General features: G+C 40.7%; 1 protein-coding gene and 2 pseudogenes across 1 annotated transcript in view; 1 reads left to right on the top strand and 2 right to left on the bottom strand.

Moving 5' to 3' along the window:
- CENPV (centromere protein V) overlaps positions 1–449 on the bottom strand; it is a 17,524-nt gene extending 17,075 nt beyond the window's left edge. The window contains exon 1 of the mRNA XM_006101402.3: positions 439–449. Within this exon, the coding sequence (XP_006101464.2) occupies positions 439–449 (11 nt within the window). The remainder of the gene's footprint in view (positions 1–438) is intronic.
- A 1,043-nt stretch (positions 450–1,492) lies between these two features.
- On the bottom strand, positions 1,493–4,987 carry LOC102437936 (annotated as a pseudogene).
- Positions 4,988–8,126: 3,139 nt separating this feature from the next.
- Positions 8,127–8,783, top strand: LOC102437637 (annotated as a pseudogene).
- Positions 8,784–24,451: the final 15,668 nt, after the last annotated feature.

Genomic DNA, 24,451 nt, shown 5'->3' with positions numbered 1-24,451 from the left:
GCACCTGGCCGCCCCCCTGCGCCCCAAAAGGGAGAGTCAGCTCGGCCGGCTGGCCCTCGGGCCCTGCACCCGACAGTGCGTTCTGCAGGCCCTAAACCGGCCCGCGCCTCGGGCCCAGGCTCCCGATACCCCAGAGCCTGTGCACCTGCGGAGGGCCCGGTCCCCCCTGCAGCCTCGGGGCTGCTCACCTGCCGGATCTGGTGGTCTTGGGTCAGCCCTGAACTCAGGGCACATCCCAGCGGGCAGCCGGCAACGTCATCCCCAAGACAGGACAGCACTGCCCTTGCAGGAGCCCCGAGCGCCTGAAATGAACTGGAGGCCGGGCACCCGCTACCTGCTCACACAGAGCAGCCGAAACCATAGTTCTTAAACTTCGTCTTTCCAACTTTTTAAAACGGTGTGTGTGTTTTATAATTTATTACTTAAAAAAAACCACACCTGTTGACCATCGATATCCTTATTGATATCGATGATCAACAGGCTTTTAAAAAAAAGTAATAAATGAATGAAACCCTCACTAAATGACGTGATTATGTTTTGTTGAACACAGCACCAAACTTTACTTTTTAAGTAATTCTTTATTGTTGAAAGTATTACATATGTCCCCCTTTTTTCCCCCATTGACCCCCTCCAGCCCGCCCCGCCCGCCCCAGGCCTCCAGCACCCTATTGTCTGTGTCCATGGGCCACGCATATATGCATTCAAGGTCTTTGGTTGATTACCTCCCACCCACCCACCCACCCCGCCTTCCCTCTGAGATTCCGCACTCTGTTGTTCCATGCTTGAATCTGGATCCACTCCATTCATTAGTTTATTTTGTTACTTAGATTCCACCTATGAGTGCGACCATGTACAGCACCAAACTTTAAAGCAAAAAAAAACACAAGAACCACGGATGAAACCTACATATTTTCTAAACCAGTGGTTCTCAACCTTCCTAATGCCGCGACCCTTTAATACAGTTCCTCATGTAGTGGTGACCCCCAATTTCGTTGTTACAAATTGAACATAATTAAAGCATAGTGATTAATCACAAAAACAATATGTAATTATATATGTGTTTTCCGATGGTCTTAGGCGACCCCTGTGAAAGGGTCCTTCGAATCCCAAAGGGGTCGCAACCCACAGGTTGAGAACCGCTGTTCTAAACCTATTAGTAGCTCTATTTTATTCATATCTTCAAAGAAATAACATCTTCTCTAATTCATTCTCCTACCTTTTTGTTTTCTACTTTAATTTCAACTTATTCTGTTTTTGTTTATTATCATTAGTTTAATAGTTTACTGAATTAAATATATAATTTATTTTCAGTGTTTTGGGTAATAAAAACATTAATGGCTAGAAATATTTTCTGAGTATAGCTTTAGTTCTATCCGTTGGGTTTTATATGGGATTCTCTAAAAATTTTTTAGATAATCTGTACTTTCAGTTTTTGCCAAAGTAGCTGTACCACTTTATATTCCACCAGCCGTGTACGAGGGTGGCAGTCGCTTCACACCCTTACAACACTTGGTCTTGTCAGACCTTTGACGTTAGCCTTTCTGGTGGGTATGCGGTGATACCTCCGTGTGATGATATTTGCATGCCTTGGGTGTGTAGTGATGTTGAGCACCTTTTCATGTGCTGATTGACCATTTGAATATCTTCGTCTGTGAAATGCCTGTTCACAGACACTCCTCTGAGAGTTAGTCCATTTTATAAATTGAGTTACTTGATGTGTAGGAGTTCTTTATATCTGGATGGGAGTTGTTTGCCAGGTATGTATATTCAGAATATCTTCTCCTAGTCGTGGCTTTCCTTTTCACCTTAATATCTTTAGATGAGTGGAAATTTTTTATTTTGATGACGTTCAACTTGTGGAAATTTTTATTTTATGGTTCGTGTTTTTGTGTCATGTTTTTAAGCTTTGCCCACCCCAAGACCATGAAGATTTTCCTCCTATCTGTCTTCTAGAAGCTTATAGTTTTAGCGTTCACCCTTAAGTCTATGATCCATCTCAAATTAAATTTTTTTTTGTTAATCCTCCCCGAGGATATTTTTTCCATTGAGTGTTTTTTTTTTTCTTAGAGAGAGTGGGAGGAAGGGATAGACAGAAACATCGATGTGAGAGAGACATCAATCGGTTTGCCTCCCACACACATCCCCAACCAGGGCCCGGGATTGCTTGCAACCAAAGTACTTGCCCTTGACTGGAATCCAACCGGGATCCTTCAGTCCATGGGCCATCACTCCATCCACTGAGCCAAACCAGCTAAGGCTCAAATTAATTTTTGTATATGGTGTGAGTTTTTTCCTTTTTTTTATAGACATGAAGTTATCTAGGTCTCAATCCTCTATTCTGTTCCATTGATCAACTTGCCTGCCCTTACACCAAGTCAATTCTGTCTTAATATACTTGCTTAATTACTTAGTCATGAAATCAGAGTAAGTCCTCCAGATTTATTCAAGATTATCTTGGCCCTTCTAAGTCCTGTGCATTTCCAAATAAAATATAGAATCATCTAGTTCTACAAAGCAGCCTGCTTGATACTTTATGCTATCAAAATACTCCTATGAAAATCCCTCAGTTCCTCCAATGTAATATTCCTAACTTCATTCTTTTAATTTTTGTTTTTGCCATACCAATAGCTGTTTTTTTAAAAAAGGAAATGTTTTAAATTTAAAAGAGAGTTCCAAAGAAGAGCAAAGAGAAAAACAATAAGTTAAAAAAAAATTTAAAAAATAAATAAATAAAAGGGCCCTAACCGGTTTGGCTCAGTGGATGGAGTGTCAGCCTGAGGACTGAAGGGTCCCAGGTTCGATTCCAGTCAAGGGTATGTGCTTTGGTTGCGGACACATCCCCAGTAGGGGGTGTGCAGGAGGCAGCTGATTGATGTTTCTCTCTCATCGATGTTTCTAACTCTCTATCCCTCTCTGTAAAAAATCAATAAAATATATACATTTTTTTAAAAAAAGAGTGGTCAGTGAGGACACAAAGTTTCTTCTAAAAAAATAAAATAAAAGGAAAAAAGAGCCCTGGCTGGTTTGGCTCAGTGGATAGAGCGTGGGCCTGTGGACCAGAGGGTCCCGGGTTCGATTCCAGTCAAGGGCACATGCCCAGGGTTATGGGCTCGATCCCCAGTAGTGGGCGTGCAGGAGGCAGCCGATCAATGATTCTCTCTCATCATTGATGTTTCTATCTCTCTCTCCCTCTCTCTTCCTCTCTGAAATCAATAAAAAATATATTTTAAAAAAATAAAAGGAAAAAAGAGAGGTCTAGCCCCTGCCAGTATGGCTCAGTGGTTGAACCAGGAGATCACAGTTCCATTTCTGGTCAAGGCTCATGCCAGGGTTGCAGGCTTGATCCCCACTAGGGCATGTGCAGGAAGCAGCCGATCAATGATTCCCTCTTCCTTCCTCTCTGAAATCAATAAAAACATTTTAAAAAAGAGAGTTCCAAGAAATTTAATAGGTTTTGCAGCAATGATTGTTTCTGAGATCTATGAGACATAAAACATAACTATAAAAGGCTAAAAACCAAAGGATTTAGTCCTACTTTTTCTTTTTTTAAAAATCCAGACAATTTGTCACATTAGGTTCAGCACATTTTGGCGGCCTTGGCCTTACGCATCCTGTAAATTGCCGCCCTTCTTCAAGGGGACCGAGCCCCCGCACCAAGCACAGCAAGGAGTCTTCAATTGGTTTTTTAAGGTTTTCCTCCAGGTCTGTCTTGGTTATTCCAGACTCAGATAATTTCCGCTCCAACTCATCTATTGTCAGGTTCATGCCACCAAACACCAGAGGTCCAATAAATTGAGCCTTGCTCACCTTCAAGGTAAGCAAATATTGTGGGCAGACTCCTTTCAGGATAATTGGGTATGCAGGTTGTGGAAATGGCTTTGATAAATTTGACCTCAGGAAAGTTCTTGCTAAGTTCACTGAAGTGCTGACTTATCAGGGCACAGAGGCGAATCAACCCCTTGTTTGTAAAGGTGCAAGATCACCCACAGGCCTTCTCCAGCTTTGGTAACTTTCTGAACATAATCCTTTCCTGAGATTTCCAAAACTTCTCCAAATTTGTTCTTCGCTTTAGTTGCTTCCCACTCAGCCAGTCTCTGCTGCCTGTACATTTCAATAGCTCGTTGGTCTTCTTCATTAAATTCATTTTCATTATCTTCCAGTTCTTCCAAAGTCTTGTGCACTGGCTCTTGGGTCTCCCAAGAGGTACAAAGTCAGTTACTGCCTATGCCAGTGATGGCGAACTTATGACACACGTGTCAGAGGTGACACGCGAACTCATTTTTTTGGTTGATTTTTCTTTGTTAAATGGCATTTAAATATATAAAATAAATATCAAAAATACAAATCTTTGTTTTACTATGGTTGCAAAGATCAAAAAATTTCTATATGTGACATGGCACCAGAGTTAAGTTAGGGTTTTTCAAAATGCTGACACGCCGAGCTCAAAAGGTTCGCCATCACTGGCCTATGCCCTGCCTGGGGCCACCTGGCACGAGGTACAGAGCGACCTGCAGATGGCTGCTACTTATGTTGGGCCTGGGGCCTATTATTGAGAGATATGAGGCATGCTGAGACCAGCTGCTGCTTGTTGAAGAGGTTTTAGGAAAATCTAAAGCCTGAATGAGGACAGGCTATTCATATAGAAAGACCACTGCAAATAGCTTGAGTGGGACTGCAAATTGGGAGGGGCAAAGTCTAAGGGAGTCACTAGGGCCAGACAAACAGTGTAAGCCAAGTTGATGGAAACTCAGATATGGCACCTGTCAGTCAGCTCAGGGAGGTCTCGGCAGAGGAACAATGACCTCTGCTAGCACTTTTGTCTGGGAGAAAGCTGCCCCTCCCTCCCCCAGTTCCTGCCCTGATGCCAGACAATTCAGTTCCCTCCAGTATGTGCTGCTACCCCAGCGCTGGAGCTCAGAGGGAGTGAGTCAAATTAAGTCCATGCGTCCGCTATAAGAGGAACACCGGGGACTCCAGCAGCCTCCATGTTTACAATTTCCGCTGGTTTTTACATCCCGAAGTTATGAGGACTTCTCTTCCCAGCACTGGAACACTCCTCACGGGGGACCTCTGTAGCCAAGATATCCCTCCCAATTAAAAAACACCACAGGTGGGTATTGGACCGGACCGTTCTGCACCTCAACCCCTCATACCAGTCTCAGTGTGGCTTCTTCTTTAATTCTCTTGTTATAGGACTTCCGTTCAGCCAGATTTTAGGCAGTTCTGAAAGATGGTGGTTCTATGGTTTAGTTGTAATTTTGATGTCTCCACTGTTTTCTTCACCTCAAACCAATTTAATGGCATAATATCTTTAAAATAAAATCCTAATCCATGTTTTTCATTTTTAAATTGAGCTAAACTTTACACACACTGCAGTGTTTTACATATATGTACAATTTCACAACCACCATCCAGATCAAAATATAGAACCTTCTAGCATCATATAAGGGTCCTTTGTCACACTTCTAGTCAATCCTCTCCATGGATAACCACTCTTCATCACCATGATTTTGAACTTTATATAAATGCATTTATACAATATGTACTCTTGTGTATGAGTTCTTTCACTCAATGTTAAATCTGTCAGTTTCATCCATGAGTTCATGTAGTTATGGTTCATTTATTGTCATTGCTGTGTAGTAGTATTTCAATATTGGAATAGACTACATTTCATTTATTCTTTTTATTGTTGAAGGATATTTAAAGTGTTTCCAGTTTTGGGCTGCTATGACTTTTTTTTAAGCAACTATTTTATTTTACTTAAGATCTTGTGTGACAGGAAATAAGAAAGGACTTGGCTGGACAGTTCTTGCTTGGGGTGTCTCATGAACTGTCACTGAGATGTCCCTGCGACCATAGTCGTATGAAGGTTTGACCAGGCTGGATGGCTGAGGTGGCTTATTCACATGCCTGACAGCTGATGCTGGCTGACAGCTGGAAGACCCACTGGCCTGTCACCTGGAGTACTTACCTGGAGCCTCTCCACATGGCTTGAACTTCCTTGGGTGGCCTCAGAGAATTCAGATTTTTAAAATAATTGGCAGCTCAGAGCTCCCAGAGTGAGAGCTCCTATACAAAGTACAAATTTTAGCAATGCAGCGTGTTGTTGTTGTTCTTAACCAAAATAATAATAATAATAATAATAATAATCCTATATAATAAAAGGCTAATATGCAAATCAACCAAATACAGCATGACTGGTCACTATGATGCGCACTGACCACCAGGGGGCAGATGCTCAATGCAGGAGCTGCCCCCCTGGTGGTCAGTACACTTCCACAGGGGGAGCACTGCTCAGCCAGAAGCTGGGCTCACAGCTGGCGAGTGCAGCGGTGGTGGCAGGAGTCTCTCCCACCTCCACACCAGTGCTAAGGATGAGCCTAAGCCAGGAGCCAACCTAAGCCATCAGTTGGACATCCCTTGAGGGCTCCTGGACTGTGAGAGTGTGAAGGCCGGGCTGAGGGACCCCCCCTGAGTGCACAAATCTCGTGCACTGGGCCTCTAGTAATAATAATAATAAGCCTTATGGGATTTGGGTTTGGAGTTGCATTGAATCTGTAGATCAATAGAGAACTGACTTCTTAACAGTATTGTCTTCCAATATATAAATATATATTTCTCCATTTATGAAATCTTATTTAATTTTTCTCAGCAATATTTAGTAATAAATTTGTTACATTTATTACTAAATATTTGATATTTTGCTGCTATTACAAATAGTATTTTTTTTGTTTTTTAAAACTTTATTTTTATTATTATTTTAGAGAGAGTGGAATGGAGAGAGACAGAAACATCGATGAGAGAGAGACATTGGTTTCCTCTCGCACGCGCCCCAACCAAGGCCGGGGATCAAGCCTGCAACCAAGGTACATGCCCTTGACCAGAATCAAACCCAGGACCTTTCAGTATGTGAGCTGACACTCTATCCACTGAGCCAAACTGGCTAGGGCAAGTTTTTATTTTTTTAATTGTTTGTTGCTAATACACAGAAAACCATTGGTTATTTTGTATATTGACCTTATACCTTCCTAAATTCACTTTTTTTTGTCCTAATAATTTCTATTTCCTCTTAGATCTGCGCTATTTTTTAACTCCCAAGCAAATTTGAAAAAAATCTTTTGGTGGTTGATTTCTAATTTTAATTAGATTTCTAATTTAGATTTCTAATTTTAATTAGATTTCTAATTTAAAGTTTCTGAATTTTAAAATCTCTCTTTTTTTGGAATTTATTACCTTGATGGCCAGGAATATAAATTATTTCTATGGGCATAAAAGGTATATGTTCTCTGTATATTAGAAAGTTCTCTTTCTGTTAAGTCACGCTTATAAACTGCACTATTAAATTCCTCTACGGTTTGCTTTGTTTTTGCCTACTTAGTTAAATTCTGAAATGAATATTATGTATTCGGCCATGTTTAATGCGTAAACATCCATGTACTGGCTTGGGAAAGTTTCTCTTCATTCCGTGCTTGCTCTCCTGTTAATTTGGAAGTTCTAATCTGTCTCCATAATGTGGGTATTTCTCTTCCCATACCTAGTAGTTCTGATGAAACCTGTATTCTTCTAGTAATATTTCAAAATTGATCAATAAACATGTTTTCCAAACATTTCATCTGCTAAATCTCAACCCCTTCATCTAGATGAGAATTTTAGAAATTGCTGTTTTACTTCCGGACTTTCCCATTGACCCCGATGCCCAATTCCTCTTAAGTATGTCTTCTGTATGAAAACTCCTTCCTGAACATTTGCAGCATGTATTTCTTAGCTCATTAGCATTATAACCATGATACTCAGCTCCAAGAGTTGCTGCTGGGCCTGGCACTCAAAATGTTTGTTGAATGAATAAATGATCAAGACAACTATATTATAAGGTAAATTGTTCACAACAAGCACTGTACTCTTCTCTACCCAATATTGAGATATTTTTTCTAATATAATTATCAATTGATTAAAGAACTTTGAGTATTTTCCTCAGCTAGGATCCAGGGACAATACAGGTGTCCTCCCCCACCCCCCAAAGAAAAATGTACCCACACAATGTCTGTAGATTCTATTGCATTTTAAAAAAATGAAATGTGTTTTGAATTACAGTCGTGCTCGCCGAGTTCTCTGCCAGCGCTGCCCCGATGGCCTCCCAGAACCGCGACCCAGCCGCCGCCAGTGTCGCCAAAGGAGCCGAGCCCAGCAAGGGCGCCTCCCAGCTGCGGGGCAAGAGGTTACAGCGGGAACTGATGACCTCATGACGTCAGGCGACAAAGGAATTTCTGCCTTCCCTGAATCAGATAGCCTTTTCAAAGGGGTGGGGACCATCCATGAAGCAGCTGGCACAGTATAGGAAGACTTGAGGCATACGCTCTCCCTCTCCCCACAGTCAAAGTCCTCGCGCCCTGCAACCCGCCCCAGCGTAGACACCAGGGTAACATCTGCCCGGACATCCTAAAGGACAAGTGGTCTGCCCTGTATGACGTCAGGACCATCCTGCTCTCGGTCCAGAGCCTGCTAGGAGAGCCCCATCCACAGCCCGGTGAACACACGTGCAGAGCTCTGGGGAAACCCCACAGCCTTCAAGAAGTACCGACAGGAAAACTAGCAAAGCAGGGCTCCAGCCAAGAGCCCTGACCTGGGCTTCCAGCCTCTCTCCTTGTGCTAACTTTTTCCTTTTTCCTTAGATGGTCTGTCCTTGCCTTGATTTCTGTACAGGACTCTGTATCTTCAGCTGTGATGTCATACTTGTTTTGTGTCTCGTTTTTAAATTAAGCCTCTGGTTGAGCCCCTGTGATGAATATATTAAATAAATACATTTTGAATTTAAGAAAATGAAATGTGTTTTAATAAACTGCTTTATAATTATTCAAAGTGTGTATACATTTTTTGGGGACACCCTATATATAAGACTTGGGAATGTCTATAGTTGTCTTTCTCTAATTTTTTTTAAAATCCTCAGCTGAGGACATGCTTCTATTGGTTTTAGAGAGATAGGAAGGGAGAAAGAGAAACATTGATGTGAGAGTGAAACATAGATCGATTGCCTCCCGATCTGTCCTCGTCCATTAGTGTGAAAATAAGCTTCTCCCTTTACCCATGAGTTCAGGAATTTTGCCAGGATATGTGTATGTATTTATCTTTTTTACTCCTGACTCGGTGTCAATAAGCTTAACACCTGCCAAGCTTGATGAAGAAAAATAAAAAGGAGGACAACAGAATATACATTTATACATTAGAAATGAAAAGGAAAACATAACCATAGAAACAGAATTAACTCAAAGACTTATCATGGAATCTTAATGTTTTTTTAGACACTTAACTGGAAAGTATTTTTATCATCTCTGGTTATTTAGCATCTGTGGGTTTGTGTAGGTTTTGATAAGACTTGCTAAATCATAACTTCTATTTAATACTAGAGGCCCAATGCACAAATCCGTGCATGGGTGGGGTCCCTCGGGGTGGCCTGCGGGGATCGGGGCCCCAGCTCGCACCCCCAGGCTTGCAGCCCCAGCTCACACCCCCAGCCTCGCAGCCCTGCAGCCCTACCTGGCACCCCACTGTGGCCTGGTGCCACCACCTCACCTGCTCTACCATCCCGCCTGTGGGCGCGATAAATTGGGGCCAGCCAGCTTTCTCAGAGCCTGGGAGCAGGTGGTGGCCCCACCCCTGCCACTGATGCTGGTCGCCATCTGCAGAGCAATTAGCAGGGCGATTGGGCCCCCTCTCACACCCGCCTTGGCCTGGCGCCGCCCACTCCCCTGCTCCACCATTCCACCGATGTCCTGCTCTCGTCAGGGCCCATCGGGGCCAGCAGTGCCTCCACTGCCGCCCGCTGCATCGTTGACACCCGCCATGTTCCTCGCCACCCCCTGGTGGTCAGCACATGTCATAGTGAGCGGTCAAACTCCCGATTGAACAATTTGCATATTAGGCTTTTGTTATATAGGATAGGCTATTTTTTGAACAAAAGTGTCATATGTAGAAACGGGAAACATATCCACTCCTATAGCTAATCTAACATGAGCAACTTTCTCTACCAGAAATGACACTAACTTCTTCCAGAATTCAAATTCATAGAAAGAGAAAGTAGAATAGAGGTTTTACTGTACCAAGTACTATTCGTCGCACTATTGTCTGTCCATGGACTATGTATATATGCATATAAGTTCTTTGGTTAATCTCTTTCCACCCCGCCCCCCTTCCCTCTGAAATATGTCAGTCTGTTGCATGCTTCAATGTCTCTGGATGTATTTTGTTCATTAGTTTATTTTGTTCATTAGATTCCACATGAGTGAGATCATGTGATACTTGTCTTTCTCTGACGGGCTTATTTCATTGGTACAATACTCTCCAGGTGCCTCCATGCTGTCTCAAAGGGTAAGAGATCCTTTTTTTTACAGCCACTTAGTATACATAGTCCATGGACAGACAATAGTGCGGTGAAAGCCTGGGGAGAGAGTGGGTGGGATGAGAGGGTCATGAGGGGGCGGGGGGAGGCATCTGCAATACTTTCAACAATAAAGATGAATTAAAAAGTAAAAAAAGACCAAACTAAAGCTGTCTTGCTCCAGGCACATCATAAGGCAGGGCTCTTTGGGAAAGACAGTAATGCTGGGAAAATGGAAGGCAGCAGGGAAAGAGGAAGACCAAATATGAGATGGATTGATTCCATAAAGGACGCCATAGGCCTGAGTCTCCGGGAGCTGAGCAGGGCTGTGAGGCCAGGACACTGTGGACATCACTCATTCAGGGAGTTGCCAGAAGCTGCAGCTAGCTCAGCTGCATGTAACACAGAGCCCTGCAGCATAAGCTCCCATGATTTGGGACAGAATTCCTAGGAATGTGGAAGCACAGGAGAGTAAAATATACTGCCCTCCTATGCACATGTGCTTTTCAGATATGAGTTGTCTCTGCTTGAGATGAACAGTACTTGGTACAGTAAAACCTCGACATAATGGACTAATTTGGGTGAGGGGGGTGTCTGTTAAAGCTGAAAATCTGTTATATAATTAAGTAGGTTTTCTGACTGTGTATGTTAAAAAATTTACAAATTAGTCTACCTGTTTACTTATGTAGATACGTTTGTGTAATTAAAATTAAGTATGTATGAAAATTTAATTTCACAGACAAGTTTTCTATATGTATTACTGTAATTTTAAATTTATACTGAATAGGTCTAGTAAATGCGAGCATTCACCAGTCACTGAGAGTAAACAAATGCACAGGCTGGAGCATGGCTTAGCACACGTGGGAGCAACGGCTGGCACACATTACAACTGCTGCATCGACAACAGAACCAATTGCTGAGCACGATGCCCTGTGATCACGTGCTAGTCATTCACCAAACATTGTTTACGAGCGGTGACTCTTGGATTTAAATATGTAGACTATAGTTGTAGATAGGTAATATTTATTTATGTTGGCGAAATTACTACAGTTTTTCCAACATATGGTCTATTCCCTAAAATTTGTTAAAAATAACAGTGAGGCCTGGTGTGGCGTGGCTCAGTGGTTGAGCATCGACCTATGAACCAGGAGGTCACGGTTCGATTCCCTGTTAGGGCATGTGCCAGTAGGGGACATGCAGGAGGCAGCCAATCAATGATTCTCTCTCATCATTGATGTTTCTATCTCTCTTTTCCTCTCCTTTACTTTCTGAAATCAATAAAGATATATTAAAAAAGAAAAGAAAAGAAAGAAAATTGAAGCTTTTGTTTTTTTGTGGCCCACATAAACTTAAACCTTGTTGTTTTTTTTGGCCCGTGTTAGCCTTTGAGTTTGACATGCTTGCTTTAAGCCCTCATGCCTTCAAATATCCATCTTATTTGTTCACCTTTTCTTTTGTTCTGAGATGAGGACGGTGGTGGGCAGGGCCTCCCAATGACCCAGATAAAGGCTATGTCTGATAAAGGGCCAGATCTGTCTTCTTGGAGTAAGGGACTATCTCTGCAGCAAAAGGGTGAATGTTCTTCCATGACATCCTCTGCTGTCTGAGGGAGAACATTCCTATATTGCAGGGCTCCTCCTCCTCACATTCTCCTGTGCCACAGCGCCCTCTACTGGAGCCCTGACATTGACCCATTTGCTGAAGGAACACTTCCTGTTGGTTGGTCTGGGAGGGTGTTAGCACCTCTGTGCCAGGCATTGCTCTGGGCGGCCATGAATAACAATCTCTGACCTCATGGGGATTCCAATGTGTAGGAGATAAAAATATGAATAAATGGAATAATATCAGGGATTGACAAATGCTCCAAAGGCAAGAAAATAATAATGTAGTGTAGTATCACAGGGTAGTTGAAGAAGAACTCTCTGAGGAAGGCACTCCTGAGTTGAATCTTGAATGATGAGGAAAAAGGAAGAAAAGTCAGTCAGGAGGAATAGCACAAGCCTGGAGACCAGCATGAGCTTACCATGTCTGGGAGATGTGTTGGTTTGAGACTTTGGGGGTTCCTTGGTGAAAATTCAACATTGGCCCATGTATATGGAGGGCAGGGAAAGACCAAGGAAAGAGGCAGACCCTTACAGATTGGGAGGCGGCAGGTATAATAAGCAAGGGAACTTACAGATTAGGCTTGTTTGGGGTGCCGCAGACGAGTAGATCTCTGCACCTGCCCACCAGAATCTTAAAAGTTTACATAGTGGCCTTAACTGGGTTAGTCAGATATTCAGTCCAAGGCTGCATCCTTGAAATGGCTCCTAGTGCAGGAACAGTGGGTGGAACATACATTCCAAAGACAGGAGGGTGTAAGGAGCCTCCGGTTGCTCTGTTCCACCTCATGGGTCAACCAAGGTCACATCCTCTTGATGACCATCTCCAACCAGATGGATGGCAGGATTAAAGTGACTAAACGGGGTCGAAGCTGAGAGGGAGGCATGCGTTGACCATGCTGAACTTGTAGGCCATGGCAAGGAATTGGAATTCTATTCTAGGGGTTATAGGAAGCAGGGGAGTAACAAGTGGTGAGCAATGAAATTTGAGTTCCTGGATTCTTTATCAATGGAACATGACCACTTTAGATTGAACTATGTTTGCCTTGGGGTTAGAAGGCCGGATGCAGAAGAAACATAAGAAAAACTATCTTCTACCTGGCTATGGCATCCAACAATGGTGAGGTGAGGGAGGCCTCCCAATAAACAGGGAGATTTCAAAGCCATGGCTATCTGCATGGATATTAGCCTGCATGGAACTGAGTCTCTGAGCTGGGAGAGTTGAACCCTATTTTGGCATCCCGGTGAATCCAACTCATGGGTCTGCCCAGGGAAAACTTCCCCCATTCCTACCAGCTGGGCTGAGCACATATTTTCTGCTTCCATTGTTTCTTATAACTCCTCTTTTATACTGTTTCTCATATGGCACTGGAGTTATTATTTACATGTTTTCTATTTAATTGTATGATAAGCCACTCTGAGACAGGCACCAAGTTTTTCTACTCTGCTGTGTGCTGGGGACACTGATGTCTGGTTATGTAAGATAATTGCATGGGGTGCAATTGAGGACAACCTTGAATACCTAAGGCATTGGATTTTTTCCTGGAGCAACTCATTGCTGTTCTATCCTTAACAAAGACTGCTTCGGAGTCACAGTATTAATAGTGGATTGACCATTAATGTGCATGTGGCCCACCTAGTCTAGATATTTTTTACACTTGTCCTAAGCCTTACCATCTGAAATTTTAGACAGACTGGGTTGGATTCTCATAGAACAGCTAGCTGGACACAAGTCTACATCAAGGGCCATCATAGGAAATAGCTGTAGTAAAATTCATTTTCCCCCCAGCTTTGATATATAATTGACAAATCATGTAATGTAAGTTTAAGGTATACAACATCATTATATATATATGATTAACACAATCCATCACCTCACATAGTTGTTTTTATGTGTGTGTGTGGTGAGAATATTTAAGGTCTATTCTCTTAGCAACTTTCAAGTATACAGCACAGTATTGTTAACTATAGTCACCATGTTCTATATTTGACCCCCAGATCTCATTCATTCTTATTGTAGTAAAATTCTTAATTATCTCCACTGGAGGGGTGCAATGGTAGGCTTTATCCATTCACCATGGGGCATACTCTTTGTAAGAACCTATACAAGACATCTGTCGCAGAAAAAGTTCTGTTTCTCTTGAACATCAGTCAACTTCTCTGTATCTCGGGGACAGTGTAATATATGTGTAATCATGTTTCCCTCTTTGCTTTCGCCACTTAGGTAGCTAGCCCTACATTGGTAGCCTATTTCTAACAGCCATAAAGGACCACTAGAGACAATCAGCATATGGATTAAGGCTTTGGGCTTTGGAGTCAGGCAAACCTGAGTTGAAGTCTCACCGCTGCCACTTCTTAGCTGTGACTGTAGGCTACTTATATAGCTTCCCCTGACCCCCAAGTATTTATAATATAGACACAATCACATTATTTACTTTGGGAAGTTATTTTGTTGGGAAGATTAAGGAATACAATGCTAAGCATAAGTCCTGGCACAACAATCAACATAATTATAATCACTTCACTTTATGGTAAGCAGTTCTGTGTGCTCAGATTCCTTCGACCTTTAGTATTTTCTGGTCCCTAAGACACACACACACTTTTCTGCTTCCGAATTGTATGAATTAATTAGTTATGATTCTTTTTAAAATTCTGCTATACTGACCCTACAGATGAGAGTGCCTGGAAAGCTTGCCATAGAGATCACTGAGTCTGCATCTGAGAGGTTCTCGCTCTTCACAAGGACAGCAAAGGAGAGTGCTTTGTATGCCTGACAGGACTAGGAAAGCAGAAAAGATGTGTGTCTTGCTTGAGGTATTTATTACTTAGGTAATGAATTTAACGCTGTAACTACCCTTGGTCATCACAAGTTCATTACTATTTAAAATCTTCTGATATAGCCTCTGACAATATATCTGTTTGGATTCAAAGGGCAGCATGACATTCCAAAATAATTAGCTTCTGTTTGGGCTCAAATAAATTCAAACAGAGGAGATCTATTAGAGTGATACTAATGTCTGGTACATTAACATGATTTAAGAAGTCCCAAACTGTGTAAATATATATTTATATTTCATTAAAGGTGCTGATATTTATCTTTTAAAAATTAAAATAAACCCAGCTCAGCTGTTGAGCATCGACCCAGGACCCAAGAGGTCACCGGTTTGATTCCTGGTCAGGGCACATGCCCGGGTTGCCAGCTCAATCCCCAGTAGGGGGCGTGAGGAGGCAGCCAGTCAATCATGTCTCTCCCATCAATGTTTTCTATCTTTTTATCCCTCTCCCTTCCTCTCTTTCTAAAAATCAATAAAAACACATTAAAAAATAAAAATAAAAAATATTGTTGAAGTAAGTTTACTTTTAGATTCTGAGATATCTTCATGTTCATCAAATATTTGCCTGAGCTGTATCAGGAATTGCTTTGTCAAATGTCCAATTTAACTTTTTAATAGCTTTATTGAGGTATGAATTATGCACAATGAGTTGCACATTTTAAAGTATATAAATCAATAAGTTTTAATATATCACAAAAATCCAAGATAACAAACATTTCCCTCACCTCCCAAAGTTTCTCCTGCCTTTTATAATCCATCACATCTTACTACTTCTCTTTGCCTCCATCCCCAAGTGACCACTAACCTGCTTTCTCTCTTAATAGATTGGAACCATATAGTTTGTATGGCTCCTTTTTTGGCCTGGCTTCCTTCACACAGCATAATTATGTTGAGATTTGTCCATGTTGTTCTTTGTATTGATAGTTCATTTCTTTTTATTGCTGAGTAGTAGTCCATTGTATGGATATACTACAATTATTTTAATCACGTGAACTTATTATGTAATCGATTGGGTCTCTCTGTGTGCTGGCTGAGAAAAACAGAACACCAAAATGTAGGTTTATGGCCCACCTCTAACAAAAGGACAGACTTCAGAGCCAACATTTTAAATACTAATCTCACTTCCAACTTATTTTCTCTTGTTTCCTCTCCTTTTATTATAAGTTCCCCATACACTTATCTTTCTTTTATTTTGTTATATTATATACATTTAAGTCAGTTGTCTTGGGTATTTTTTTTTCTTTTCAATTTTTATTTATTGATTTGAGAGAGAGAAAAACATCAACTTGTTCTACTTATTTATGCATTCATTGGTTGATTCTTGTATGTAACCTGACCAGGGATTAAACCCACAACTTTGACATATCAGGATGACGCTCCAACCGAGTTACCTGGCCAGGACCTTGGGTTTGTTTTTTTTTAAAACAAGGACCAAATACAAGTAAACAGTGCTCTGTTTTTATTTAATTTTATTAGCTCTTTCCTTCTGTTTTCTTTAGGGATACTGGATTTTGTTGATGTGGTCACATACAGATTCTCATCTTACCCTGCTTGGACAACTGCCACCATCTCTGGAGATTTAGTCTCTAATCTTGTCCACCTTTTATCTCTTTCTGCGTATGATGTCATCAAGTTATCATTCTACAACAGAAATCTAATCATGACATTCCTATGTCAAATATCTACAGGAACAATCTAAAGTCCTTAGCAGAGAAGGGCATATCCTTCATTAGTCACTCATTCTTTCAATAAATATTTACTAAGTGCTGATTACATGCTAGGCTCTATGCAACCTGGCTAAGTGTGGGGGTATGGTGATAGGCCAGAGAGCTATGGCCTGTATCTTCATGTAATTTATATTCTAGTGAGAGAGACAAAGAGATAAACAACCTTATAAGTAATACAATTATGGATTGGATAAACATGTAATTGTTGTTAAAGAAATAACCAGGGTGCTTTGATTAAGTCCTGGAGCAGTGGTGGATGTCAGAGAAGGCCTTTCTGAGGAGGTGAGATTTATGTTGCCTAAAACGTGAGACAGAAGTGGCCATGGGAAGAGGTCTAGGCAAAGGAAACATCAAATGCAAAGATCCAGAAATGGGAAAAACCTTGGATGGCCAGTATGGCTGGAAGTAGTAAGGTTGCTGAAGAGTTGAGCTCTGCCTACTTCTCCAGCCTTATTTTCCAAACCACAGGCGAACACGCAGCCATCCTAAATCACATACATGCATAGCTACTCACCATTCCTCAACACACCATGCCTTTCTTTCTTTCTTTCTTTTTTTTTTATGCCTGGGTTGCAGGCTTGAGCCCCAGTGGGGGGTGTGCAGGAGGCAGCCGATCAATGATTCTTTCTCATCATTGATGTTTCTATCTCTCTCCCTCTCCCTTTCTCTCTGAAATCAATATATAATTCTTTATTGTTGAAAGTATTACATATAGTATTACATATGTCTTTTCCCCCCATTGACCTCTCCCCAGCCACCCCCATCCCCTAGCACATGCTCTCACCCCCCTAGTGTCTGTGTCCATTGGTTATGCTTATATGCCACACCATGCCTTTCATTTTTCACCTCCTCCTGGACAATCCTACTCCTCCTTGTGATTGGGTTTCTAAATAATACTTTATTGAACCTTTTGGGTTCCTCTCCTATCCTCCTCCTCCAGGCTCTTTCCTTCTCTGTGCCTCTACGAAAATCTATATATACTTTTTTTTATATAGCTAACATTTATTGAGTGTTTTTATCTGCCAAGCATTGTTCTAAGCATTTAACCTATATAAACTCAACCTTATGAGGCAGGTTCATTTAATCCTCAAAAACTCTGATGAGCTAGGCATTATTACTATTCTCTACCATAAGGGTGAAGAAACTGAGGCCTAGAGAAGTAACTTGCTCACAGTTACACAGTGAGTACATAGTAGTCAGGATTTCAACCAAGAGTGTCCAGTTTGTACTTTAAGTACTAAGCCCTTGTTTGTCTTTCAAGATTGATAATAGTAATTAATAACTAACACTTATCAAGTACTCCTCACATGCCAGGCTTTCTTCTTAACTCTCAACATGAATTAACTCATTGAATCCTCCAACAACTCTTTGAGGTAGATACCCTCAGACCTCACAACCACCCACTTGTTGGTGCTAAGACCATGACTCTGTTGAGCGAGGTCTATGTCCTGTCCCAGTACAGCAATCCCAATGCCTCCCACACCCAGAAGTTGCTCAACAAAAGTCTGCTGAATGAATGAATGAATGAATGAATGAGCCAGCAGAACTAGTATCTTTCTCTTGGCTCAGGATTCAAACTTCAAGAGTATACAGTGCCCAAGAATAACTGCTTGGAGAAAATTATGATAATGAATTATAAACTTGTTGTAGTAAATACATACCGAGAACTGATGAATATAAAGTTTGGCATAATATGCATATTCTCTACATTTCAAATGTATCAGAGATTGTATTATGTATTAGAAAATGTGCTAGCCAACTTCTCTGACAGCAAAATAGGGGCAATAGCTGATTTCAAGACAGCTCCCATAATAAATCTAATCTATGTTTAAGCATGACACAGCCAACAAAAATAACGCATTGGCTTATGAAACCATCTACACCTTTTGGCTATTCTGTTCCTACATTTGACAGCAAATATTAGACACAATAAATAAAAATTTAAAGTGTCATTTAGCCCAGCCAGTGTAGCTCAGTGGTTGAACATCAACCTATGAACCAAGAGATCACAGTTCAATTCCTGGTCAGGGCACATGCCCAGGGTTGTAGTCTCAATCCCTAGTGGGAGGCATGCAGGAGGCAGCTAATTAATGATTCTCATTATTGATTTTTTTCTCTCTCTCCTTCTCCTTTCCTCTCTGAAATCAACTTTAAAAAATATTTAAAGTGTCATTTAAATCCCAGAGTAAGTTCAATCAGAAAAAGAAGAATAACTCCTTTAAGTCTAAGGGAATGGTACAAAATTAATTTATCCAAGCAAATAATAGCTACTATTGCCATGTTGGGTCTGGATACCTAATACAATTTTCTAACAGGTTGGAAAATTGATACAGCAAGCCTCATTTTCTTAGTACATTGACTAGGATTGAGAATTCCTTAGAAAGGTGTTGGGAAAAGAAAATATCAGTTTTTCAAAGGCCAACTCTAAAAGGGACTAAGCAAAAAGGCAAAAAATCAGGTATGGAAATGACATTTGCTCAACATCTACTAATTACCAAGTGATTTACCTCGATTTTAAGACTCAGTTTGAAAAAAAAAAAAGACTCAGTTTGACAAAGTAGGATGACACCTGACCCACATTTTTTCTTTACAGATAGAGAAATTACAGGTTAAAAATGTTAAGTAAAATAGACACAGTCATAGGGCGGGTGTAAAACCAAGTCAGGAATCTGATACAGTTGTGTTTCATTCCAAATCTCATACTCTTTTTGCTGTAACATACTGCCTTAGGTTCCTAAAAGGATTTATTGATGAATTTTACATAATTGACACATTTGACACACAGCCAATTTGTTTGTAGGAGCAAACCCAGCATTTATTCCTACCCTCACACCCCTCCCTTAACAGTTACAAGTCATATTTCACTGCCTCTTATAATTTTTTCCCCAAGAGGCTCCTTAGATCTTCATTCCAAAGGAATTCTGATGGCCAACTCTACACAACTGTCAGACCTGCCTCAATAAGAGTCTCTACCCTTACAGTCAAATCCCATTGAAAACAAATAGGCTCATATTTATAAAGTAAACTGAAGGGGACTTTGTAAATCTTTTTTTTTTTTAAAGAAATCTTTCCATTAGATTTTCAAAAATGTTAAGGTCTGTTAAGACTAAGTGCTGCTGGCCTGGCCAGCATGGCTCAGTGGTTGAGCAACAATCTATGAACCGCAAAGTCACGGTTGGATTCCCAGTGGGGGCATGCACATGCCATGGGGTTGCTGGCTTGATCCCCAGTGTGGGTGCAGGAGGCAGCCAATCAATCGATGATTCTCTCTCATCATTGATGTCTCCAACTCTCCCTTCCCCCTCCCCCTCTCTCTCCCTTTCTCTCTGAAATCAATAAAAATTATATATATAGCCTTAGCCGGTTTGGCTCAGTGGATAAAGCCTCGGCCTATGGACCAAAGGGTCCCAGGTTTGATTCTAGTCAAGGGCATGCACTTGGTTGGAGTCTCCTCCCAGGCCCAGGCCCTGGTAGGGCTCATGCAGGAGGCAACTAATCGATGTGTTTCTCTCACATCGATGTTTCTGTCTTTCCCTTTCTCTTCCACTCGCCTTAAAAATCAATGGAAAAATATCCTCCAGTGAGGATTAAAAAAAAAAAAAAAGATAAAAGACTAAGTGCTGCCCTAGCTGGTTTGGCTCAGTGGATAGAGTGTTGGACTGCGGACTGAAGAGTCCCAGGTTCCATTCCGGCCAAGGGCACACGCCTGGGTTGTGGGCTCAATCCCCAGTAGGGGACCTGCTGGAGGCAGCCAATCAATGATTCTCATCATTGATGTTTCTCTCTCTCGCCTTCTCCCTTTCTCTCTGAAATCAATAAAGAAATATATTTTTTTAAAAAAAGTCTAAGAGCTGCTGAAGATATAGAACTGTGGAAATTCTCCTACATTGCTGGTGGGATTGTAAGTTAGTACTCATTTTGGAAAGCAATTTGGCAAAATTTAGTAAAGTTTCAGGTACATCCCACAGTTTTATTCCTAGGTACAATTCCTAGATACATTCTTTTTTCCCTTTTTTAAATTAAATATTTGGGGTGATATTGGTTAATAGGATCACATAGGTTTCAAGTATGGGTTTCTATGTTACAAGATCTGTATATTGCCCACCACTTCCTAGGAACATTCTAGGTACATTCTAGGTAAAATGGTGTAGCTGCTATGGAATACAGTATGGTGGTTCCTCAAAAAAATAAAAAATAGAATTATTATATGATCAATCAATTCCCTTTCTGGGTATATCCAAAAGATTTGAAAGCGGGGCCTCTAAGATATATTTGTACACACGTGTTCATAGCACTATTATTCACCACAGCCAAAATATATAATCAACCCAAAAGCCCATTGCAAATGAATGGATAAACAAAATGTTGTATGTCATACAATGGGATATTATTTAATTTGTAAAAGGAAGAACTTCTGCCTCGCTGGTTTGCTCAGTGGATAGAGCATCGGCCTGTGGACAGAAGAGTCGGCATTTGTTTTCTGTCAAGGGCACATGCCCAGGTTGCGGGATTGATCCTCAGTAGGGGCATGCAGGAGGCAGCTGGTCAATAATTCTCTCTTTATCATTGATGTTTCTATCTCTCTCTCTCTCTCCTTTCCTCTAATGAAATCAATAAAAAATATTTTTTTAAATAAATAAAAGGAGGGTACTTCTGATAGATGCTACAACATATATGAACCTTGAGGACATTGTGCTAAGTAAAAGAAGCCAGTGACAAAAGGACAAATACTGTATTATTTCATTTATATTTCATTACTTTATGTATATTTCATCCCCTTGGGGGATGTCGGACTGTCGGTTTCGGCTCGATCTCCACAGGCCAGGCCGAGGGACCCCACCGGTGCACGAATCCATGCACCGGGCTTGTAGTATGCATATAAGATCTTTGGTTAACCTCTTCCCACTCTCCCCCCACTTCTTCCCTCTGAGATTCATCAGTCTGTTCATCAGCCTGTGCGTTGAACGTCTGCCCCATGATGGTCAGTGCGTATCGTAACTACCGGTCCAGCGGACTCTTAGGCTTTTATATATATATAGATACCTAGTCAAATTCATGGTAGAATGATGGTTGTCAGGGCCTAAGGGGAAGGAGAGACTGTATAATGGGTACAGAATTTCAGTTTTGCAACATGAAAGGAGTTCTAAAGAATAAACCAACTATGGTACATCCATACTATGGGATGCTCCTCAGCAACAAAAAGGAATGAAAATCTATGCAACAACTTGGACAAATATCAAGGAAATTATGCTGAGTGAAAAAAGCTAACATAAAAAGTTACATATTGTATGGTTCCATTTTTATAACATTTTCAAAATAACAAAATTATAAAGATGCCAAAGCGATTAGTGGTTGCCTTGAAGGAAAGGGATGGGAGAAGCTTGTAAACATAAAGAGGTAGTATAGCCCTGGCTCGTGTGGCTCAGTTGGTTGGAGTGACGTTCCATGCACAGAAGGGTCTCATGTTCTATTCCAGATCAGGGCACATACCCAGATTGCATTGCAGGTTCAATCCCTGGTTGGGGCGCATATGGGAGGCAGCAGATGGATATTACTCCTCTCCTTCTCCCTTCTTCTCTCTAGAGTCAATTAAAAAAAAAAAAGAGGTAGCACAAGGGATCCTTGTGTTGATGAAACAACTCCGTGTCTTGATGGTGGTGGTGATTATGTAAATCTGCTCATCTGATAAAATTGCATAGAACTACACACCCACTAAAGTGCATGTGAAACTGTTGAAATCTGAGTAGGTTTGTGATTTACACCAATGCTATTTTTCTGGTTTTGATGTTTTACTACAGTTATGTAAGATGTTACCATTGTGGGAAACTGGGTGAAGGGTACAATGAGACCTCTCTATACTATTTTTACTTCCTGTGGATCTATAACCACTTAAAAATAAATCATTATGATAATGCAAATCAAAATAACAATGAGATATCATCCTACACCAAGCATGTCAAACTCGAGGCTGGTGGGCCGAATGCCTAAGATGAGGGTGTAGCCTAAAACGAGGCATGCAGCCACGGGCCATGAGTCTGACATGCTTGCTTCACACTCTTAAGATGGCCACTGTAAAAAAAAAATCAGAAAGTAGACACTGGCCAGGTAGCTCAGTTGGTTAGAGTGTCGTTCCAATATGCCAAGATCAGGACACACACAAGACTCCAATGAATGCATAAATAAGTGGAACAACACATTGATGTTTCTCTCTCTCTCTCCCTGCCCCCTTTCTTCTCTCTCTCTAAAATCAATTTTAAAAATTTAATATTTAAAAAAAACAGAAAGTAACAAATGTTGGTGAGGATGTGGAGAACTGGAACACTTTGTGCATTGCTGTTGGCTATGTAAAACAGTATGGAGGCTCCTAAAAGACTGAAAATAGAATTAATCCCACTTCTGAGTTTATATCCAAAAGAATGGAAAACAGAATCTTAAAGAGATATTTGCACACCCATGTTCACTGCAACATTTGACAATAGCCAAGAGTGGAAACAACCCAAATATCCATAGACAGATGAATAGATATTAGCCTTTAAAAAGAGGGAAATTTTGTCAAATGTATGGATGAACTTTGAAGATACTAGGATAAGTGAAATAAGCCAGTCACAGAAAAAAAAAATACTGTATGATTCCACTTATACAAAGTATTTAAAATACTTAAAATCACAAAAACAGAAAGTAGAATGGCGATTATCAGGGGCTGCGGGGAGGGATAAATGGGGAGTTCTGGTTTAGTGGTATAGAGTTTTAGTTTTAAAAGATAAAAAAGTTCCAGGGATCAACAATGTGATTATAGTTAACACATACTGAACTGTACACTTAAAACTGGTAAGATGATTAAGTTTTATATTGTATTTTTTACTACTCTAAAAAATTTTTAAGCTGAAGCAAAACAGCAAGATGTTAAGCCTTAATAAAGTTGGGTGGTGGTTTTAAGGTGTTTGTTATATCTCCAACTTCCATTTATATGTTTGTAATATTTCATAATAAAACATTTTTAAGTAGCTACTTTTAAATGGACAGATTTCTATAATTTTGAGGCCCAGTATAATGACAATACAGAATTTTGCTCTGTTTTCATTTTGGGCATTCAAAAGTAAAGTTTCTAATTCACTGGTAATAAATTAGGAATTAGTCTCATAATTCTGTTGAGATAAATAGACAAATGAGGAAATGAGAAACCACCAACTAACTCCATATATTAAATATCAACTGATAATGTCAAGACAATTGGGAATTTTAACTAGAACCACATTTTTCTCAGATTTTTATTTAAAAACATCTAGTCAAGTAAAGCCATTCAGAATCTCAGAATCAATTCCTTTGTTCCTTTCTAAGGAACTGCCTAGGCAAAAACTACTTGCCAATTGAGATTAAGTACTGTCTTTTTGTTTTGTTCTTTAGGACCTAAGGCTGTCAAAAAGTTGTGTGTCTTTTTCCAGTTGAATAAAAGGGGAAATTATACTTCACTGAACAAACATTTGAGCACAGTGCCAAATATTGTGCAAGATTACCAAAGTCCTGATCTTTGTGTTCTAGTCTTTAATTTGTTACCAGAAATGATATTTATCACCAGAAATGATATTACTAAAAGTTTCATTTTTTAAACATGCCACAAAAAATTGCCCTTGGACAGCACATGCCTTCCTTCTGAAAACATTTCTGTTCTGTTGAGGTTACCAAATGACCCACTTTGGCAAAATATCAAAGCAGGCAGCTGTATGACTAACTTCTGGCCACGGCTGGAACTCCCAGCAAAATCGTTACCCACCGTGACTCTCCGCTCCAGGCCACGCCCTGGGTCAACAAGCATGACTCAGCAGAAGCTGCGAGCTGGTGAGACAAGCTGACTCACTGCTGGGTTTGCAAACATGAAAATTCATACTTTGTACCATAAACATTTTATCAACTACCTCC

This window comes from Myotis lucifugus, unplaced genomic scaffold (assembly GCF_000147115.1).
Source record: "Myotis lucifugus unplaced genomic scaffold, Myoluc2.0 scaffold_355, whole genome shotgun sequence".
NCBI lineage: Eukaryota > Metazoa > Chordata > Mammalia > Chiroptera > Vespertilionidae > Myotis > Myotis lucifugus.
Note: the sequence above shows the minus strand (reverse complement) of the source record. Positions and strands in the feature narration are given on the sequence as shown.